The 17,717-nt window shown below is 39.7% G+C and overlaps 2 protein-coding genes across 2 annotated transcripts; one reads left to right on the forward strand and one right to left on the reverse strand.

Annotated features, from left to right (window-relative positions):
- Positions 1-316: 316 nt before the first annotated feature.
- irf3 (interferon regulatory factor 3) lies at positions 317-6,268 on the forward strand. Its single transcript, XM_010775128.1, has 11 exons — positions 317-525; positions 1,561-1,721; positions 1,915-2,086; positions 2,583-2,656; positions 2,756-2,816; positions 2,907-2,975; positions 3,073-3,309; positions 3,718-3,808; positions 4,390-4,679; positions 5,228-5,346; positions 5,812-6,268. Exons 2-11 carry the CDS (start codon positions 1,563-1,565, stop codon positions 5,923-5,925), a joined length of 1,386 nt encoding a protein of 461 aa, XP_010773430.1. The 5' UTR covers positions 317-525; positions 1,561-1,562; the 3' UTR covers positions 5,926-6,268.
- Positions 6,163-17,335, reverse strand: LOC104948883 (synembryn-A). The gene is made up of 14 exons (XM_010775117.1): positions 17,262-17,335; positions 13,247-13,342; positions 13,112-13,159; positions 12,388-12,405; positions 12,189-12,272; positions 11,584-12,101; positions 10,711-10,846; positions 9,929-10,117; positions 9,740-9,834; positions 9,178-9,328; positions 8,648-8,743; positions 8,422-8,566; positions 7,511-7,790; positions 6,163-6,832 (listed from the first exon to the last, which is right to left on the reverse strand). The coding sequence occupies exons 2-14, from the start codon at positions 13,334-13,336 to the stop codon at positions 6,691-6,693; spliced, it is 1,992 nt and encodes a 663-aa protein (XP_010773419.1). The 5' UTR covers positions 13,337-13,342; positions 17,262-17,335; the 3' UTR covers positions 6,163-6,690.
- Between the last annotated feature and the right edge of the window lie 382 nt (positions 17,336-17,717).

Genomic DNA, 17,717 nt, shown 5'->3' on the forward strand with positions numbered 1-17,717 from the left:
AAACCTGTAAATTACTATTGGCGCTATATGGCAAGCTAATCTGGTGGAAAATAGTACAACAATTACATCTCCCTACGTTTTTCTTTACATATTCACAGTTACTGATTTGGAAGAGCAAATGTGCTTTAAAAAAATCGAACCATTTAACATGTATTTAACTCATTTTAAGGGTGTAAGGGGCTAGGAAGTGCTTTATACCACAAATGGTCCTCACAAGTACGACAATATAAATGTGTGTGTGTGTTTATCCGGTTTGGTTTATCCCCACCTCGCGGGACCGCTGATATGAAACTCTCGCTGACGTCACATCTGGGAAACGAAACTGACGATTCGGAGTTTCCCGAGAACACCGATCAACCTCTTTAAAACAGAGAGAAAGCAGTCGCGATACTCTAGGAATGTATGGGCTGGGATTGATTGACTCGCCTTTAAGTCTTAGTTACAGACATTGTCTTGCATCATATTTCTGACCTTTGACGCAGATACAACTGCACTTGAACTCAACACCAGCTGAGGCCACTGCAGGTAGGAGCGGTTTTATTACTGCTGTCAGTGTCTAGTTATTATCTGTAGTGAACGAATGTGTTACTCAGTCATTCCGTCTTAAGCTGTTGTTTGTGTAGCTCTGCATTGTTACACACGGTCATTGAAATATTGTATAATACTACATACCTGTAGATATGTTTAGCCTTGTTAATTTTTACTCTAAACGAAGTCGAACCATTCCAAACATGAAATACATGTACACTAATATTATAGTATTATACTAGTAGGCTATGTGGCTATTCGTAAAGTATATATTTGTTCAGATATAGTTAGTTTCACTCTTCCTTCTTAAATATTTACTGTAATAAGTTAGTATTTTTGAGTATTTAAAAAAGAAATCTAGTTATTTATTTATTTTTACCCTATCAGAATATTTTTGGTATTGCGTGTTCACACAGCTGGCGTAATATTGGCCTGCTTCCTCTTTCTTGCAATACAGAAATTGCCAATTTAGGGAGAGTTTTCCAGCTGCACCATAGTCTTTGAGTGCATCACAATCTAATATTAAGGAAGTGGATAATCATATACTCTGTGATAATTACGTTTAATAAGTTATGATGATAAGTCAACAACACAAGGTACAATGGAAATAATACGTTTTCAAAAAAATACACGACTAACATTTTTTAGCTAACAGTTTTTGAACATGCAAATGTAAAATAGGTTTGTTTTTTATATAAACATTTTTTTACTACATATAGTACTATTTGGTGATGTATGCATGCATCGGTTTTAAAGTTACTAAATAGTGCCTTCTACAGGTTAAAATCATACTTTTTTTTTACGTTTGACTTTTGTGTAAAGCTATAAAAACATATGAATAATGATGGTGATTATAAATGAATCCTCTCAGATCCTTTCATTTTGAAATAAAGCATGTGAACAATTATTCCATATACATTGTGTAGATGTTCACTGTTTGGTGCAAGCTACTCTGGATAGTGCATAGCTACAACACTGATTTGGTATGTACGATTTGAATAGTATAAACTTAACTTTTTGTTTCTCCTGCAGAAATGTCTAAACCGCTGCTTATACCGTGGCTGCGGACCAAGATTAACAGCGGCCAGTATGACGGTGTCCAGTGGACCAACCCGGAAGAAACAGAGTTCTCCGTCCCATGGAAACACGCTTTAAGACAGGACTCCTCCAACACGGACATCCTCATCTTTAAGGTAATGTCACACACAATAATCATGATGATGTTGAAAAACACGAGTCGCAATAAGCCTATGGTTTAAACAAAATCAGGTAAAGGGATCAACTTTAAACCATTTAAAACTGTAAAAACAAGTAAAATATTTGTTGTAACTATTCTGAGAGAAACAGGTAGCCGGTGCTGTGTTTTAACCCGTGTCCCCGCTGTAGGCCTGGGCAGAGACGAGTGGCAATGGCCGAGCTCCCGGAGACCATTCAGTCTGGAAGAGGAACTTCCGCAGCGCCCTCCGAGCAAAAGGCTTCAAGCTGATCTCAGACAATAAGAACGACGGCGCTAACCCCCACAAAGTGTTTCGCTGGCCGCAGGTGTCAGCTTCAGGAGGTGAGGATCCACAGAGCCGGCTGTAGACTGTCAACATTTGGTACTTAATTGTACTAGATAACAGGCCAGCTAAAAAAGGACTGTACTGTACTAAACTACTTACAAAACAATATTGTGTGTACTGGCACCTGGCAAAAATCCATAGTCAGTGTATAACCTAGAGTAGATGGCGGACTGAAAGCCCGAAGTTTGAAGGAAGAGAGGTTTATCGGCGCTCAGCAATGTCACAGTAATACTGTGAACAAATCACTTTTAATAAGGTTCTCAGTTAACTGTTCGCTATGGTATTTATTTGAATCTCTGTCAGACAGCCCTTCTAGACGTTGTTGCATACAATTATGTCCTGATTTACATTTCTGTGGTTGAGATCTGTGAGGGTAATATGCAAATACAGAATCATTACCATCCGTGAAGTGGATTATAGGATTAAAGATGTGTTCTGAGGAGAATAAATAATTAGAAAGGTTAACTAAGCTCTTTGCTTTTACTCTCAAAGCTAACTCTGCTGCTGGATCCCAGGAACAAGATGATCCCGATTTGTCTGAATATTTTCCCCTTCCTACACAAGAGGTAAATGACTGGGGGTTTGTAGAAACACGGGAAGTAAATCACAAATGCTGTATAATTTTACGATTGCATGTAAACACTTGTGTATCTGTGATATTTTAGAGCCAGGTCGTCCCAAACTTCGAAGACTATCTCTATCTTCCAGAAGACACTGTGTTTGCAGGTAAGAGAATTCCAGAAATGTTGATTAATTTGAAAGCTAAGAACATGGAATTACTTTTCTGAACATTTCCTAAGAACCAATTTTCACCAGCAGAACACCCCAGCCATCATGATATTCTGCAGGAGTGTCTGATGGGACTGAACATTGGCCCGGACACAGGTAGACTAGCTCTTCTCATCATTTCCTCCTCATCATCGCTGCAGACTGAAGGTACTTTCCTGGAAACACTTTCTCAGTTTCTCCAACTTTTCCACAGAGGGCACTGCAGGCTTTGAGCTTCCTCCTGAGCAACAGCAGCTCCAGAACCCGGCTGTGATTGGTGGACATGCGTTGCCTGGGCAACAGCAGTTTCCAGCGATGTATGAGGGTGAAGCTGGGTTGCCTGAGCAACCGGCAGGACCAATAGAGGGAGCTGTAGGCGGGGCTTATGACGAGCAGTTTGCTGAGCATTTCAAACATTCTGTGAACAACACCAGAGATGGAGAACATTTCAGTAAGTGGATAAACATGACTGAAAGAAAGGCAATGGACACACAGATGTCTAAAATATTAACATAGAATACCCTGACCTGTGCCATTATTATTCAACTGTGCAATACTCATATCACTTGGGATTATTACTGTTTACACTGTACACAAGCAATGATCTGTTTTCAGAATTCATATCTTTCGTAATACTAGTACACCACTTTATAGTTTGTCATATACACATTTCTACATTGTTCTTATATTTTAGTACAATGTGCACATTTTTATTTTATTCTAAAATGGAGCAACTGCTACAAAACCCAATTTCCCCCGGGGATGAATACATTGTTCTGAATCTGATTAAGGCCATCAAAACAATGTGGTCTATAAACATGCCTTTTCTCATACACTTCTCTGCTTTCTGAATCCACAGAGACACATTTCAGGATATCCGTGTACTACAGAGGGGTGAAGGTGTTGGAGCAGCTGGTTGACAATGAAGTTGGAATCCGCTTGGTCTACAGGTAACACCCAAATAAAGCTTTCATCAAAGGAAACAAAATGTACAATGTCCCAAGTTTAAAAATGTACTCTCACAGTTAGAGTGAAAGTTGTTAGTTTGGGAACAACACAATATTCACTTTCTTGCTAAGAGTAGTAGATTAGGTTATTATACCACTTGTTTACAGTTTTGCAAAATACTACCACTTCTAAAGCTGCACAGTTCTTCCACTTTTTATTTTTTTTATTTTTGGCACTTCAGCAAATACATATTCTTAATGTAGACACTCATAATTTTATTGTTTTAAGATACTATATTAAAAACGTTTTTTAGATACTAAACAACGGCATTTTTATGACATAAGACAAATATTTTTGGCCAAACTGCTAACCAGGTTGTATAAATCCGAAGTGTAAAAAAGAACAGGTTTACTTTTTTCCCGTTTTCATTCTTTATGCTAAGCTAGTTTACAGTCATGGCTGCAGCTAAATTAATGCTTTACTGATATGAAAGTGGCATCAATCCCATCTAACTCTCTGTAATAAATCAAAGGCAAATTACCTGCAGTTCAATTTAAAATTGAATGAGTTGTCTTTTCATCAGGCCTCAACTCACAGGGACAGTTTTGGATCCCGAGTCCGGCCTGTCGCTCGTCTCTCTGCCAAGTCCTGGAGCCATGCTGGATCAAACCCAGGCCAACCTGACCCAGCGCATCCTGGACAAGCTGGGCGAGGGTTTGGACGTCGGAGAGTCGGGCAGTGTGGTCTACGGCCAGCGGCGGGGTGAAATCAAAGCATTTTGGAGCCGCTCCAAATTTGACGAGAGCAGACAGCCGCAAGAGATTTCTAAACTGCAGCCTCAACCACTGTACATGTTCAAGGAATTTATCCAAGGTGGGTGAAAGCAATAACTATAACGGCTTTTTGTAAGTGTACTTGTGAAAATGTGGTGTATCTTTCATGTTGGTGTAGTGATCAATAGTCATTTTTCACAGTTTTTGAAGTTACTTTTATTTTGTATATGTTGATTGTTGTGCTTTTATTTATGTCTTTAATGTGTGCATAGGCCGAGTTTTATTCCATATTTTATTCCTTCTTATTCCACTCCATTGAAATGTAAATACTGTTATATTTTACTATATTTTTTATATTTTTCTAGTTCTCTACATGTGTTTTTAATTCTTGTTTACATGCACCACGACACCAAGTCAAATTCCTCGTACGTGTAAACTTACCTGGTAATAAACCTGTTTCTGATTCTGATGTGCAAATGTCTCCGTTGATTGTGTATATTTATGTATATACATATTTGTATCTGTACATACTTTTATATATATTTATATTTTGTATTCCTCAGGATTGTGGGAAATGGTATTTCGATCTCTCTGTCTGTACACACAAACTGAAAGATTGACATTAAAGTTGACTTTGTCTTTTACTAGGTATATTGGACTTCATAAATGGGAAGGAATCCCCTCCCAGCTCCCTGTTCTTCTGCCTCGGGGAGAAGTGGCCGGATAAAGACAACAGGCCTTGGGATAAGAAACTCATCACAGTGGAGGTGAGAGTACCTTTGAATTATTAAAGGGCACAGACAGTGTTGTGCTCTCACAGACCTCAAAGCAGTATTTCAGTTTGGCAGTGAACGGTTTTCTCTCTCGCCGCACATACCTCTATCAAATTTCATGAGTGATCAAACCCACTAAATTGCTCACTCTAGAGAGCTGTAGTGAGCGGCGGCTTTCAAGAGGCAATTCTTTCTCAGTATTGATTAATAGCTCTGAGAGAACAAAGGCTGCATACTGGAGGTGACAGCTGATCCCTCAGGTGTAAAGGTGTGTCTGCTCTTCAACCACAACAGAGGAATGCATGCTGGGAAATGAGAAGCTCATACAAAAAGTTCCTTTGCAGCTTGACACGTCTCATTACCCCATCTCCATCTTTCTCAAATTGCATGGCTTCTGACAAGCTGAAATATGCCTTCCTGACTTTCATCCCTAATTTGACTTCTGTTTTTCTGTGTCAGGTGGTCCTGACTTCGATGGAGCAGCTGAAAAATATGGCTGTTGTAGGCGGCGCCTCCTCGCTGCAGTCTGTGGAGCTGCAGATGTCTCTGGAGGAGATGATGGACCAGTGCTGACGCACTTTGCTCATTGTTTACCCTTTTTGTGTCCTTTACCTTGCCGAGAACATCTCAGAAATAATAATGTTTACATATTTTACGAGCATTTCGTTTTACGCATTTTCGTTTTACTAATAGATCAGGTAAAATAGTGGTGTAAATAATTGCTCTGTTGTTGTTTTTACTATAAATATGTGCTTTACATATAATAATCAGGCTCTTATCACAGAGTTCTGATTGGATATTTTATACTTATTTTTGCTGTTAGTGTTTCTGGGAATTTAAACCACCTCTTCCATAATGTGCTGCTCTCTGATGCAAAGAAACTGAGATAAATAAATGCTCTTAAACAGGCTTTTCACTCATTGTATATTCTGCTCTTTTTAAAGTAATCTGTCTCTGCTTAAATACATTAGTACAATCTTTGCCTTGAATCTCACTGTTTGGGGTATAATTTGATTTAACAGTCAAATCTTGAAAATAAACATAATGCACGTTCAAGACTTTATTAAAATATTAGAATATAATCATGTTAACAATGAAATTCACTCCTTAAAAACCTACTGTAAACTTAACCTAAACCAATGTGACCTTTCTGCTGCTTTATATTATTATTATGAATATAAAGAAAAAAAGCTTTTTACATCCTATCTTGGGTCCTTTCATTTGACGGATGCTTGCTGGGTCTGGGTGAGAAAACTACATTCCTTTGTTTCCAAGCATTGTCAATTTTAGCAATAGGACTTTTACAAAATAAATGTATAAATTAAACAAATGGGGGTTTTAGTTTTTCTCTCCTTCCTCTGCTTCTCCATCACTCTCTGAGCCAGACTTCCTCTCCTCCGGGAGGGAAAGATCTCTCATTCCAAACATGGGGACCAGCTTCCCCTCTGAGTCCACTCCCATCGGCTGGATAATGTCTTCTCTGTGGAACAAATGAGGAGAGATGGCAAAAGTACACACATCCTTTACTCAAGTAGAAGTACAGATACTTGTGTTTAAAAATACTCTGGTAAAAGTAGAAGTACTGACTAAACTTATTTACTCAAGTAAAAGTAAAGAAGTATGGGCTTCGAATTGTACTTAAGTAAAAAGTTCCCATAACTACCAACTGTTTTAAAGAGTACCTGACCTCCCTTTATATTAATAGAACAATAATGTCATTGTTAGCTAATGAATGTTTCCATGCTGAACAACGGCAACATGACAACGTTTTCATTGGTCCCTCTTCTTTAGAGAAGACCAGCAAGTGATGGATACACGGATCGTGTTCAAATCAATAGGCACGCAATGACTCTAAATAATAATGATCACGCCACCAAGTACAGATTAAAACTAAAGTAACCAGCCTGTTTTGAAAATGTAAAAAGTACAGGTATTTGTGTTCAAAATGTAAGAAGTAAAAGTCAAAAGTCGTCAGAAAAATAATTAGTAGAGTAAAGTATACCAGATAAATGTACTTAATTACAGTAACAAAGTATTTGTACTCCACTACTTCCCACCTCTGCCAATGAGGGATGAAAAACTCATTCACATTTAAAAATCAGTATTTACATTATTCTTATTGATTTCGTTTGATGTTACTACGGTTGTTGAAACTGACCTAGACAGCTTGTTGAAAAGCATGAAGAGCCTCTTGGCCTCCTCCTCCTTCTCCTCCTCCGTCATGCCCTCCATGGGGTCGGGCTGCTCCTCCTCCACCCTTCCTGTCACCAGGTTGATGCGATCTTTGACCTGCCGGTACTCCTCAGTGTCTGAGTCCGAGTCACTGGAGTACTGGGCGTAAGAGCTGAGGGTCCTGGAGCTCTGGCCCCCCAGCAGACCCCTGGTGGCCAGGAGACCCGCTGCGTTACCATAACCTGTGTACTTCACAAAGCGGCCCACTGGAAGAAGATGTGAAGGTGGTGATAAACCATTAATAGTTTGTGACAGATATCTGATCAAAATTCTGCTAATATCCAGCAAGAAAGCTATCACTAGGAATTGGGGTAAGGAAGGACCACCAACGAAAAACCAATGGTTAACAGTTGTGGAAGAAATCTTTTTGATGGAAAAACTGACAAATAAATTGAGATTACAAGAAACACAACTCAACAGAAAGTGGGAAAAATGGACTCTATACAAGACTCAAAACAAAGACATTTGACTGGAACAATAGCTAATAGATACATATATCAAGAATATAATAACATGAAGGCATATCCCTAGCCTTTTATTTCATTTTAAATGTTGTAATGCCTTGCTGGCCTTTTGTAAAATTATTATTATGTTGTGGTAACCAGCATGTTAATACCATGTATATTGTGACCATAAAGATTTAAATTGCAAAAAAACAAAACATTAATAGTTTCAAAAATGTACTTTAAATAAGAAACAGACTTCTGAGAAAGACTGACCCACTTTTCCAAGGGTCTCTGATGCATGTTGTGCTTAAAAGCACTGACACGTGTTTTAAATTCTATAGTGGAGAGCCCAAAATGGGAAAATATGAGGAATAATAATGTGTCGTCTTACCATTTTCCTTGCAGAGGACAAAGATGAGGTCAGCAGCGCAGTGTTTGAGGTCTGTGTCCAGGTTGGTCATGAGGCGGATCAGACGACTCTTCACCGTGGAGCCTTCCTCCGGCCTGTGTGACGCGTCCCTCAGAGGAGGAAGGATCTAATGAAGAGGATACAACATCGTTTAAGTGTGAGAAGCACAATGCTTTCTCTGAGGTATGGTGTTTCTGGGGGGTATTACATGTTTCCTGATGTAATGGCGGGTTTCTCTGTGGGCTCTGCAGCACTCTGTCAGCAGATTGAGGACCGGGGTCACCTTCTCTTTCAGCTTATTACCCTGAGAAGCAAAAAATAAAGAAGACCTCAGGTTATTTCAGTCTTACTCAGAAGAGTGTTGCACTCTTCCTTGTTCATGTGATGTTTTGGTGTTGTTGTTTTGTTTCTTTCCGTTAACTGTCAAGTGGGAACGACGGATTTTTTTTGTACGTTTTTGTGTTCCTCTTATTTTCCTACGATACTGTTATGATTGGCTGTGAATAAGAAAATATGAAGGACAGACCATCTATTTCTATTTTTTTTTTTGAGAAAGGGATTATATGATTATTTTCTTCTCCCTGCTCCTTTTCGGGTATGGTGTGTTTTCGAGGACATGTTTTGTAAATAATTGTTATAAATTAAGTTGTGCATACCTTCAATGGAACAAATAAAAATGAAATGAAAATGTTAACTTTTTTAGGCACAAAAACGTAATTGTATGACTTCCTCCCTCACCAGCTCCAGGCGTTTCTCCATGAACATCAGCAGGGTCTGAACACAGTCCATGTTGACCCCCTGGCACTGCATGGAGTCTGGCTCCAGAGGCACCGTCAGCATCACATCCAGACACTGGAGAGGCAGCGCGGACAGCAGGTTCACCGTGTGACTGTGGGAGGGAGACGAGATTTAAAGAACAGACTGCAAACATTTATAAAATTGAGCGCAAAGGCAAAGCAGCCGGTTCAGCTTGGCAGTTTTTTTATGAAAGAACTGTTTTCAAAACAAATTTGTCAGAGAGAATGTAACACTAAAGATTAGGTACATGACTATAAACCATAGTATCCATGTCATTTAGACCTGGCCATTTATACCATTGAAGCTCATTTGAACTATAATAAAAGTTAAACTGGGAGGTAATGAAAAAAAATGTGCATGAAAGTATTTAATGAAATACAAATTGGAAACCTGCAACTTATTATTACTAAATGCATCAGTTTTGTTGTTATAAATAATGATTAATGATGATTATTTTCATTGCAATTTCATTTTCCATAAACCACCTTTGGTTCATGCTCACCCCTGCAGCTCATCAGTGTCGTCTGAAAGCAAACACTCCTTCATCAGGCAGAGACGCAGGATCGCCACCAGATGACGGTAAAGAGCTGCATCATCCTGAAGGAGGAGGAACACACAGTACAGAGGTTATATGTATTGTCCTAACCCACCATTACACCTAATGGATTGATAATGGACTCTTGGCACTGACCTCACTCGGCTCCTGCCTGTGGGCGCTGTGGGTGATGTTGAAGAGGATTTTGAGGATCTCTATGATTCGCTGAGAGGCCTCCAGAGAGATGGGTGGTGCTGCGGGGTCCAGCACACACTCATACTGCTCCTTCCACTGGACCTTCAGGCAGCTCTCCAGAGCGGCTGTGAAGATGGACACACCTCCCTCCTGCAGAGCAACATCGGGAGATAACGCTCAGAGGGGTAACACTTCAACCTGTTTATAGCAATACTAGAATAAACTGATGGTGGAAGGACCCCAGAGGTTGTTACATGATATACCACATATTAAAACTACCATAACAGTTACCATTCTACACATTTAGTACGGTAACTTCGTAATAAGTGAGGTACTGGTTAAACTACCTTAGCTTATATGCTCCAAGGCACATCGACTACACGCTATTGCCCTTTGAAATTAAACTGAAAAGATCACTTTTTAGCAGCGCCCAAGAGTAGTCTGGTTACTTTCTTAATTATTATTTGATTGTATTCTTACTTATTTTAAGTGTTTTGTATTTGATTCTGCTTTTTTATTGGGTTTTACTAATTTCTTGTCAACTGTTTAAAAATCATAACCGTACTTAATTATTATTTTATTTTTTTCACGTCTTATTATTTCTTACTTTTTGCTTGCTGATCCTAATTATTTTTAACGTTTCATTCCACCTTCTCTTAATGGTCAGGTGTATCATTTCTATGTCTGTTTTAAGCTTTTTGTGTCTAATGTACATTATAAATAACATTTTGTGTGCTTGTTACCTTTTGGAGCTGAGTGCTGAGCTCCCGCCTCAGAGCAGTCATGAGGAACATGAGGCGTAGTTCATAGAAGTGAACACTGGAGGGAGACGAGAAACTGACAGCGGAGGAAAGACGCTCTGTGAGGCCACAAATGAGCCTGATGGAGAACAAAACAAGAGGTTAGATCTCTGCAAATATTCTGATTTGTACAAAAGCCAGCAGAAAGTCATGACAAAGTATATTAATAGTGTCACTGAGATTAGATACACAGAATTGTGTTTCCTGTTCACTCCAAATGGACAGAAGACTGCCTTCATTTAAATGCAGTGTTAGAGGCAGTATTTTGTTTTTATAAAAAGGCCACCTAATCGTGACGCCTGTAGTCAACCAGAGTATAAAAGACTACAATTCCCATGGCGCCTCCTCTAAAGTGACAGTGATGGGCAACCTGTTAGAAAGACGCCGTCGAGGCACAGTTTTTAACCATTCAATTACCCTTTAAGTTATCAAGTTATATAAGCCTTAACAAACAAACAAAGCAAGAAAGAATACCTAAGTTATTTGTTATTTTATTTGAGTTTTGCCTCTTTGTTTTGACTATTGTAAAGGCCTCTTTTCTTTGTTGCATGTGTAAAAGTTTGTTATCTTATTTTGAGCAAACCCATTGCATAATATCATCCAAACCATCGGAGGCCAAGCAACTCTTCAACTGTAAGTAACACAAATATAAAGGAAAGAAAAGGAGTTGTCTGTTTAAGGCGTCTAGTGGCTTGATAGAAAAATAAGGAAGGAAGCCACGACATGCAGGTAATAACAGATATACCCAGAAAGGCAAAGCAAGCGGCGGTGTTTATCAGTATTTGGAATTGATGTGTGTCTCTGAGGGAAACCCACCTGAGAGCACTGAACCTCTCCTGCGCCCAGCTGCTGTTGTACACCACGTTACACAACACCTTCATGGCCTCTTTCCTCTGAGCCTCCTCTCCTGACTCGCCTCCCTCCTCCTCTTCCTCCCCACCAATCTTGCTCACTCTGCGGTCCTTCTTCCCTCTCTCCAGCACATTAGGATGAATGCCCTCCGTGGTGTTGATGGTGTCATCCTCAGAGAAATCTTCGTCTTGGTCATTGGCTTCAATGTCACCCTCGTCCTCTTCGGTGCCACAGGGCAACACTTTGGCTTCAGCGAGAGAAGCCAGGATGCTGTCGTAGAAATCAGAGTCGCTGGTGTCGTCACTTGCATCACTTTGGGTCAGCCCGGCTAGTTTTGCGAGCGCCAGGAGAGCGCTGTCGGTCACCAAGGGGCCCAGGACCTTTTTGTCTCTGGAGAGGATCCTCAGGGTGCGTAGAGAGACTCTCAACAGAGGACATTTCACTTCTGCTCTAATGTACCTCACCAGGACAAGAGCTAAGTTCTGAGGACACAAAAACAGACATACAGTTGAACAACTTTCCTCACAAAGCAATACATGTAAATACTTCTGGGTAAATGATAGTGTCACCTGTCTGAGGATGAGGCCTGGATCCTCCTGGTCATACTCTTCAGAGTCAGAGTCAGCGTAATCCCTCACTTTATTCTTCCTGAACTGGTTAAGCAGGGCAAAGAACAAATGTGATCAACTACAACTCATGAAGTAGTTAAAGGGTGTGCAAACAAGAGAAAGACTTGAACTTTGTTTGTGCACTGCGGCAGTACGGTACCTCTTCTAGTTTTTTTTGCTTTAGGAGGTGGACAGATGTCATTGAGCAGCGCAGCAGAAGAGAGAGAAAACAATATACGTTTATTTTTATGTCATCGTTGGGAATTAGGGGGCGATATTTCATTACGTTTCATACCTATATGTTACCATACGGAGATCTTACAATCTAACAAGAGTTTATTCTTAGTAGATCTTTACAAAGCTGCTGGGATAAACTTTTTCTGTACTAACAAAAGAGACCTTGTTGCTATAGATGAAATCATGTTTTGAACTATTTCTACAGTCATTGAGAGGAGTGGTCTGTCAGTGGATCTAGATTGATCAATATAAGAGGCTGAAAAGGAACTGAATACATAAGATTATCACATTTGATTATATTAAAAAAAAATATCGCTTACAATTAAAAAAATATCAAATTTAATAAAAAAACGAAACATTACATGCATTATTTTTTGGTGGATTTATTTTTTAGATTTCATTATTATACACCTGTTGAATGGCTGTAAACGACAGAGCTGAGGGTTGAATAGATTAACAGTAATTGCAGTGTGTTGTTTATTTAAAGCCTGGGGCTCAATCTGTCTAGGGACTCAAGGAAAGAGGATCAGGGATAACTGATACAGCACAATTACTAATCACACACAGACAGTGAAGACAGCTTTAAGGACTTAGGCCAGGGATATGATGATTCACTTTCTCAGAGGTACAGAAGCATACACACGTACTTTTCTCTTGTCCCTCTCCTCTGAATCAAAGAAGAAGCACTGGGCATACTGTAGAGAGAAATGACGACAACTGAATGTCTATCAGCAGTGTATTTTACAGACACAACAATGTTTGGGCTTATGTGAGGGGGTTACCTCTTTGTTGAACTCCTCCAGCTGTGTCTGAACACCGCTCTCATCCCCCTGCTTGATACACTGGATAATCCCCTCCAGGTCCACGTCCATGCTTTTCTGAGCACACACACACACACACACACACACACACACACACACACACACACACACACACACACACACACACACACACACACACACACACACACACAGGGAAAGGAATAATCATTCAGTCCATAAAGAAATTGAAGTTACACAACAATCATTGCGGGGATGGTCGTGGGTGCCAGAGTTTATGCACGATTAAAAACATAGTAATTAAAACACATCATGTACAGGATTGAGAAAGTATGAATATAATACAATAAATGTGACAGTAAGAAGTACAAATTACACACTTCCTACAAACCTATCTTCGCAACAACCACATTTATTTGATCACTAATAAATGCTTCCTGTCTACTGGAAGCTGCATCTACACCTGTTACATGACACTTTGTTATACTACGATAAATATTCTTCACACACATAAAAAATACTTTAACTCCACTGTTACAACTTACCTTGTGCAGGTCCCTTAATCAGCCAGGTGTGAGATAAGTATATTTTAGAATAATATACCGTAGCTGTGCCAAGACCCCCTTAAGTTCACGTATGCTCAACTAGTATACAACGCTCTGCCTTCAAATTTGCTCGACTCAATGGCTTTCCAGTTATCCTCGTGCACTCAGCGTATCTACGCATCTCTCTCCCTCTCTCTTTAATCCAAGAGGGATTCAGGAGCCATGGCGTGGTTATGCTTATAATCCACTAATGGACTCTGGGCTTATATCTTGCAGTGTTGACCCGTTAACCTACAGCTTTACCAGACGCTTTCTCTTTCTGTGTCCAGCTTTAACACACTCAAATCTCTTAATAGCATATGAACTATGCGGAAAGAACCATCCAGATCTTTTATTTTTTTATCACGCCTCTCTAGCTGTTGCATAACCACACTGTTGCTAAGCTGGACTTTGAAAATGTGTCTTATAAATACATCTGTAGGGTCAACAAAGACAATGTCAATATTTCTCATCTGATAGCTTTACAGATGAACATGTTACAGTTCATGTACATAGAAAAGGTACAGTGACTTATACTGTAGGATAAAGCTGTTTGTGTCTAGTCCCACAAGATGGGGCTATTCTCAAGGTTGAGACAATCAAACCATACAGTCTGATGAGATAATGTCTCTATTGCACAATATGAGTTCATTTAAAACATGTTTCTATTGCAAATGAACTTAGAAAAGGCTGCTTCATGAGATCAGATGTAACAGAAATCAAGCTGCATTGGATGAGAGCAAGAACAAGGATTACACTCTCAAATGATAGTAAATGTTGTTGTTTTCGATGCAGCTCACCTATGTTCCCCTGTTATACACAATGCACTGTAAACATGGTTCACACACAAAATGTGTTGAGGGCCTTGAAAGATGAACTCCGTGAGAAGATGACATGCGAGTGAACGACAGGCTTTCCTGGCAGGATGCTCACTCTTGTGCCCAGTGAGTAGAGGAAGCAGGGCCGGCTGGTGGCTGCAGGTTTACAACAACAGGATGCACAGTACGTCAGCGAGAGTGGGAGGAAAGTCAGGGGAGTCCTGACCAAGTGCTCTCAGGGAAGCACGTTCCTTCAAGATGAATTACACAATTAAGATGTAGGATATCAACAGGTGATGACCCCCAGTAGCCTTTTAAAACCGTGGAAGAAAACAGCTGGTGTATTCTGCAATCCAGGAATAGGCCTCCAACATCATGACACAGACTGACATCATTACTTTACCGTCATAACGGCCTGGACACAAAATACTGCATGTAGACCAAAATCCCCTGACACATAAGAGCAAGCGTCAACCGACTTCAATGTATCTGTGTTTATTTGTCATAAACCATTCAAAAAATGTCCATTAAGGACGAATATGGGGTGAAAACATGTTGTTTGCCTATTCAGATATTGAGGATTTTTCAATAAGGATGAAAATGAGTTTTAAAAAATATATATTTTAAAAAGCATACCCAGCACAAATTATTATTCAAAGAGTTTCTTTAGATTTAATTGAACAAAGCAAATGTTTTATTTTCCACAGATGGATTCCTAATTCCTTCTAAATTTCACAGCAGGGAGCAGAACATATCATAATTAAGAGGGATACAACAAATATGTTCCAACTTTTTTCGTATTGCAACAGTAGTGCAACTGAAACATTAGGAAAAAAAGGAAATCATAATTTACTAAATTTAATGTCATCAGATACAAGTAGTAATGATGATAATTAAATCATCAAAACAGTTGCAGGTAAACCTGCTTTTGATTGACTGATCCATTCAATGACTCATTGTTTGAGACGTTATTAGTGACACAGTTTATTTTCTATTTTAGTATGCATAGTATTTTTTTGGCGAAGCTTGGAAGCAGCAGGTGTTGCCAATTGACTTTGGCACAGAACGCCTTTAGTCATGCAGTTGTAACCTTTTTAGAGGTTCACATATTCACACACTTCCAGTGCTTAATTGTCTGGGAAATCACAGGACTGCTTAATCATTTCACAGCTCTTGTGTGCACGCCGCGTGCAGCATGCAGCGATGACTCAGTGCAAGACTCTGAAGACAACGTGCACAGGAAAGCTACACAATGGAGTCGAGAGGGGAAGTTGTGATTCACAGAGAGGAAGAGAGGCTGGGAGAGACAGAGGAGCTTGAACAATTTGAAACTGGATTGACTGTATAAAAAGATTATGAATTACAGGATCCTTTCCTCGAAAGATAATAACATGTGGCCTTGTGCCAAACCTGAAAAGTTCTCTTACGTCTGTCACCATTTATAAGTGGACAAACAAAGCTTAAAAAAACGTTCTTGGAATCTATACCTTTATCAGATTATCTGTAAAACCAGATGTATGATGATGAACAAGTTGTTTTTGAAACACTGTATGTGAGTGAAGGACATTTCAGGAATAAACACGGTGAAGGCGAAGGTGACTCAAGGGAAAAAGGCACAGGAAAAATAGGCCGATAAAGAAAAGCCTGGAGGAGAATCAGGGTTATTTTGGGCCCTGCGGGCTTCCTGCAGGTGATGGAAATGAAAGAGCGATTTCTGGAACAATTGCTCAGCAGCAAGTGGAGTGAAGGAGAGGGATGGAGGAGGAAGTGGAGGAGGAGGAGGGAGGGGGGGGGGGTGAAGAGTGATCATCAGTAATCAATGTAAACATCATGAAAGGTACAAGGTCACTTCAAGTATAAATACAATGTTGAGGTTCTTTATAGATTGTTTACGTTATGTATCGCAGTTCTTATAAATAAAGAATAAAACTGCCACGAGAGCTGATTAATTACCGAGTGTGTGAGTCGGTCTGACAGTGTAATGACTACCTTTCAGACACACCCCCTCACCCTATAAAGGACCAGAAGTGGAGAGGGGTGACAGACTTGGGCATCCAACAATCAGCAAGAGACTTCGAATGGTTTACTCCAAAAGAAACAGCAGCCTCTGGGATCTTCTTGGTGGTAAGTTTCAACTTGTTTAAACTATTGTTTAATTCATAGTTGTTACCTATCTTGATAGTTCCCTTCACAAAATCTTCTGTCTGTTTTTTACAACTAACATGGTGTTGTACAGAACTTTTGTTGGGATCAATTTGGTCAGGACAGGATGTTTACCTCAGCATCACTCATGCTTTCTTTTTTTTCCCGCCACACAGGTCAGTGCGGTATGGAGATAGCCGTTTTGCTGCTGCTGACTGTGCCTTTGAGTGCTGCCTCACCACTTAGACCGACTCACAGGTCAGTGAAAACATCAGTAAATATACAGCTAATGATGGAAGTGAAAGACTGACAGTAACCATAATGGTGTGTCAACCACAGCTTGTTAATCTTTAATGGAATATTAAAAAACTTCTGCCTTAAAAAAAAAAGAACGTTGGAAAACCTGTCAACAAATGTTCATCTCTACAGTCATGCAAATCAGAGTTGTTTTGTGCGTGCCTACTTTAATAATACCTTTTTCTGATGGTCCTACAGGTCAGAAGCAGACACTGTCCTCACAGGGGACTCTGTCCAGATTTCAGGGGTGAAGAGGTCAGAGGACACAGGTGAGCAGCATGCTCCAGCACTGAGGATCATCCCATTTCATTCAGAAGTCCAACATCCAGACCTGGAGGCACTGAAACACAGGTACGAAAAAGCATACATTCACAATATAGCATGAGTAGTACCAGTACATGGAATAGTTAAACCCTTCTGTTCTCCTGACATGTCACATTAAATGTCTAATGATTTATTCACCATGAAAACTGTAGTGTTTATTTTAGTTATACTAATTATGGCTGAGCGCAAACCACAATTGTAGGTTGGTGATTTATTTTAAAGAAGTTATTGTCAAGTGACTGTATGGGATGAATTAAAAGCCTAATTTTAATTTTCTCCTCTTCTTCATTGACAGAATGGCAGAGAAGT

This window comes from Notothenia coriiceps, unplaced genomic scaffold, assembly GCF_000735185.1.
Source record: "Notothenia coriiceps isolate Sejong01 unplaced genomic scaffold, NC01 NC01_scaffold00000339, whole genome shotgun sequence".
Classification (NCBI taxonomy): Eukaryota; Metazoa; Chordata; class Actinopteri; order Perciformes; family Nototheniidae; genus Notothenia; species Notothenia coriiceps.

Excerpts from the sequence above, each read along its gene's own strand:
- irf3 (XM_010775128.1), top strand. The coding sequence starts at position 1,563 with ATGTCTAAACCGCTGCTTATACCGTGGCTGCGGACCAAGATTAACAGC. Across the intron at positions 1,722-1,914 it reads CGGACATCCTCATCTTTAAG|GCCTGGGCAGAGACGAGTGG; the intron begins GTAATGTCACAC and ends TCCCCGCTGTAG. Across the intron at positions 3,310-3,717 it reads CAGAGATGGAGAACATTTCA|AGACACATTTCAGGATATCC; the intron begins GTAAGTGGATAA and ends CTGAATCCACAG.
- LOC104948883 (XM_010775117.1), bottom strand. The coding sequence starts at position 13,336 with ATGGACGTGGACCTGGAGGGGATTATCCAGTGTATCAAGCAGGGGGAT. Across the intron at positions 13,160-13,246 it reads TGGAGGAGTTCAACAAAGAG|TATGCCCAGTGCTTCTTCTT; the intron begins GTAACCCCCTCA and ends TTCTCTCTACAG. Across the intron at positions 8,567-8,647 it reads GCCATTACATCAGGAAACAT|ATCCTTCCTCCTCTGAGGGA; the intron begins GTAATACCCCCC and ends CCTCTTCATTAG.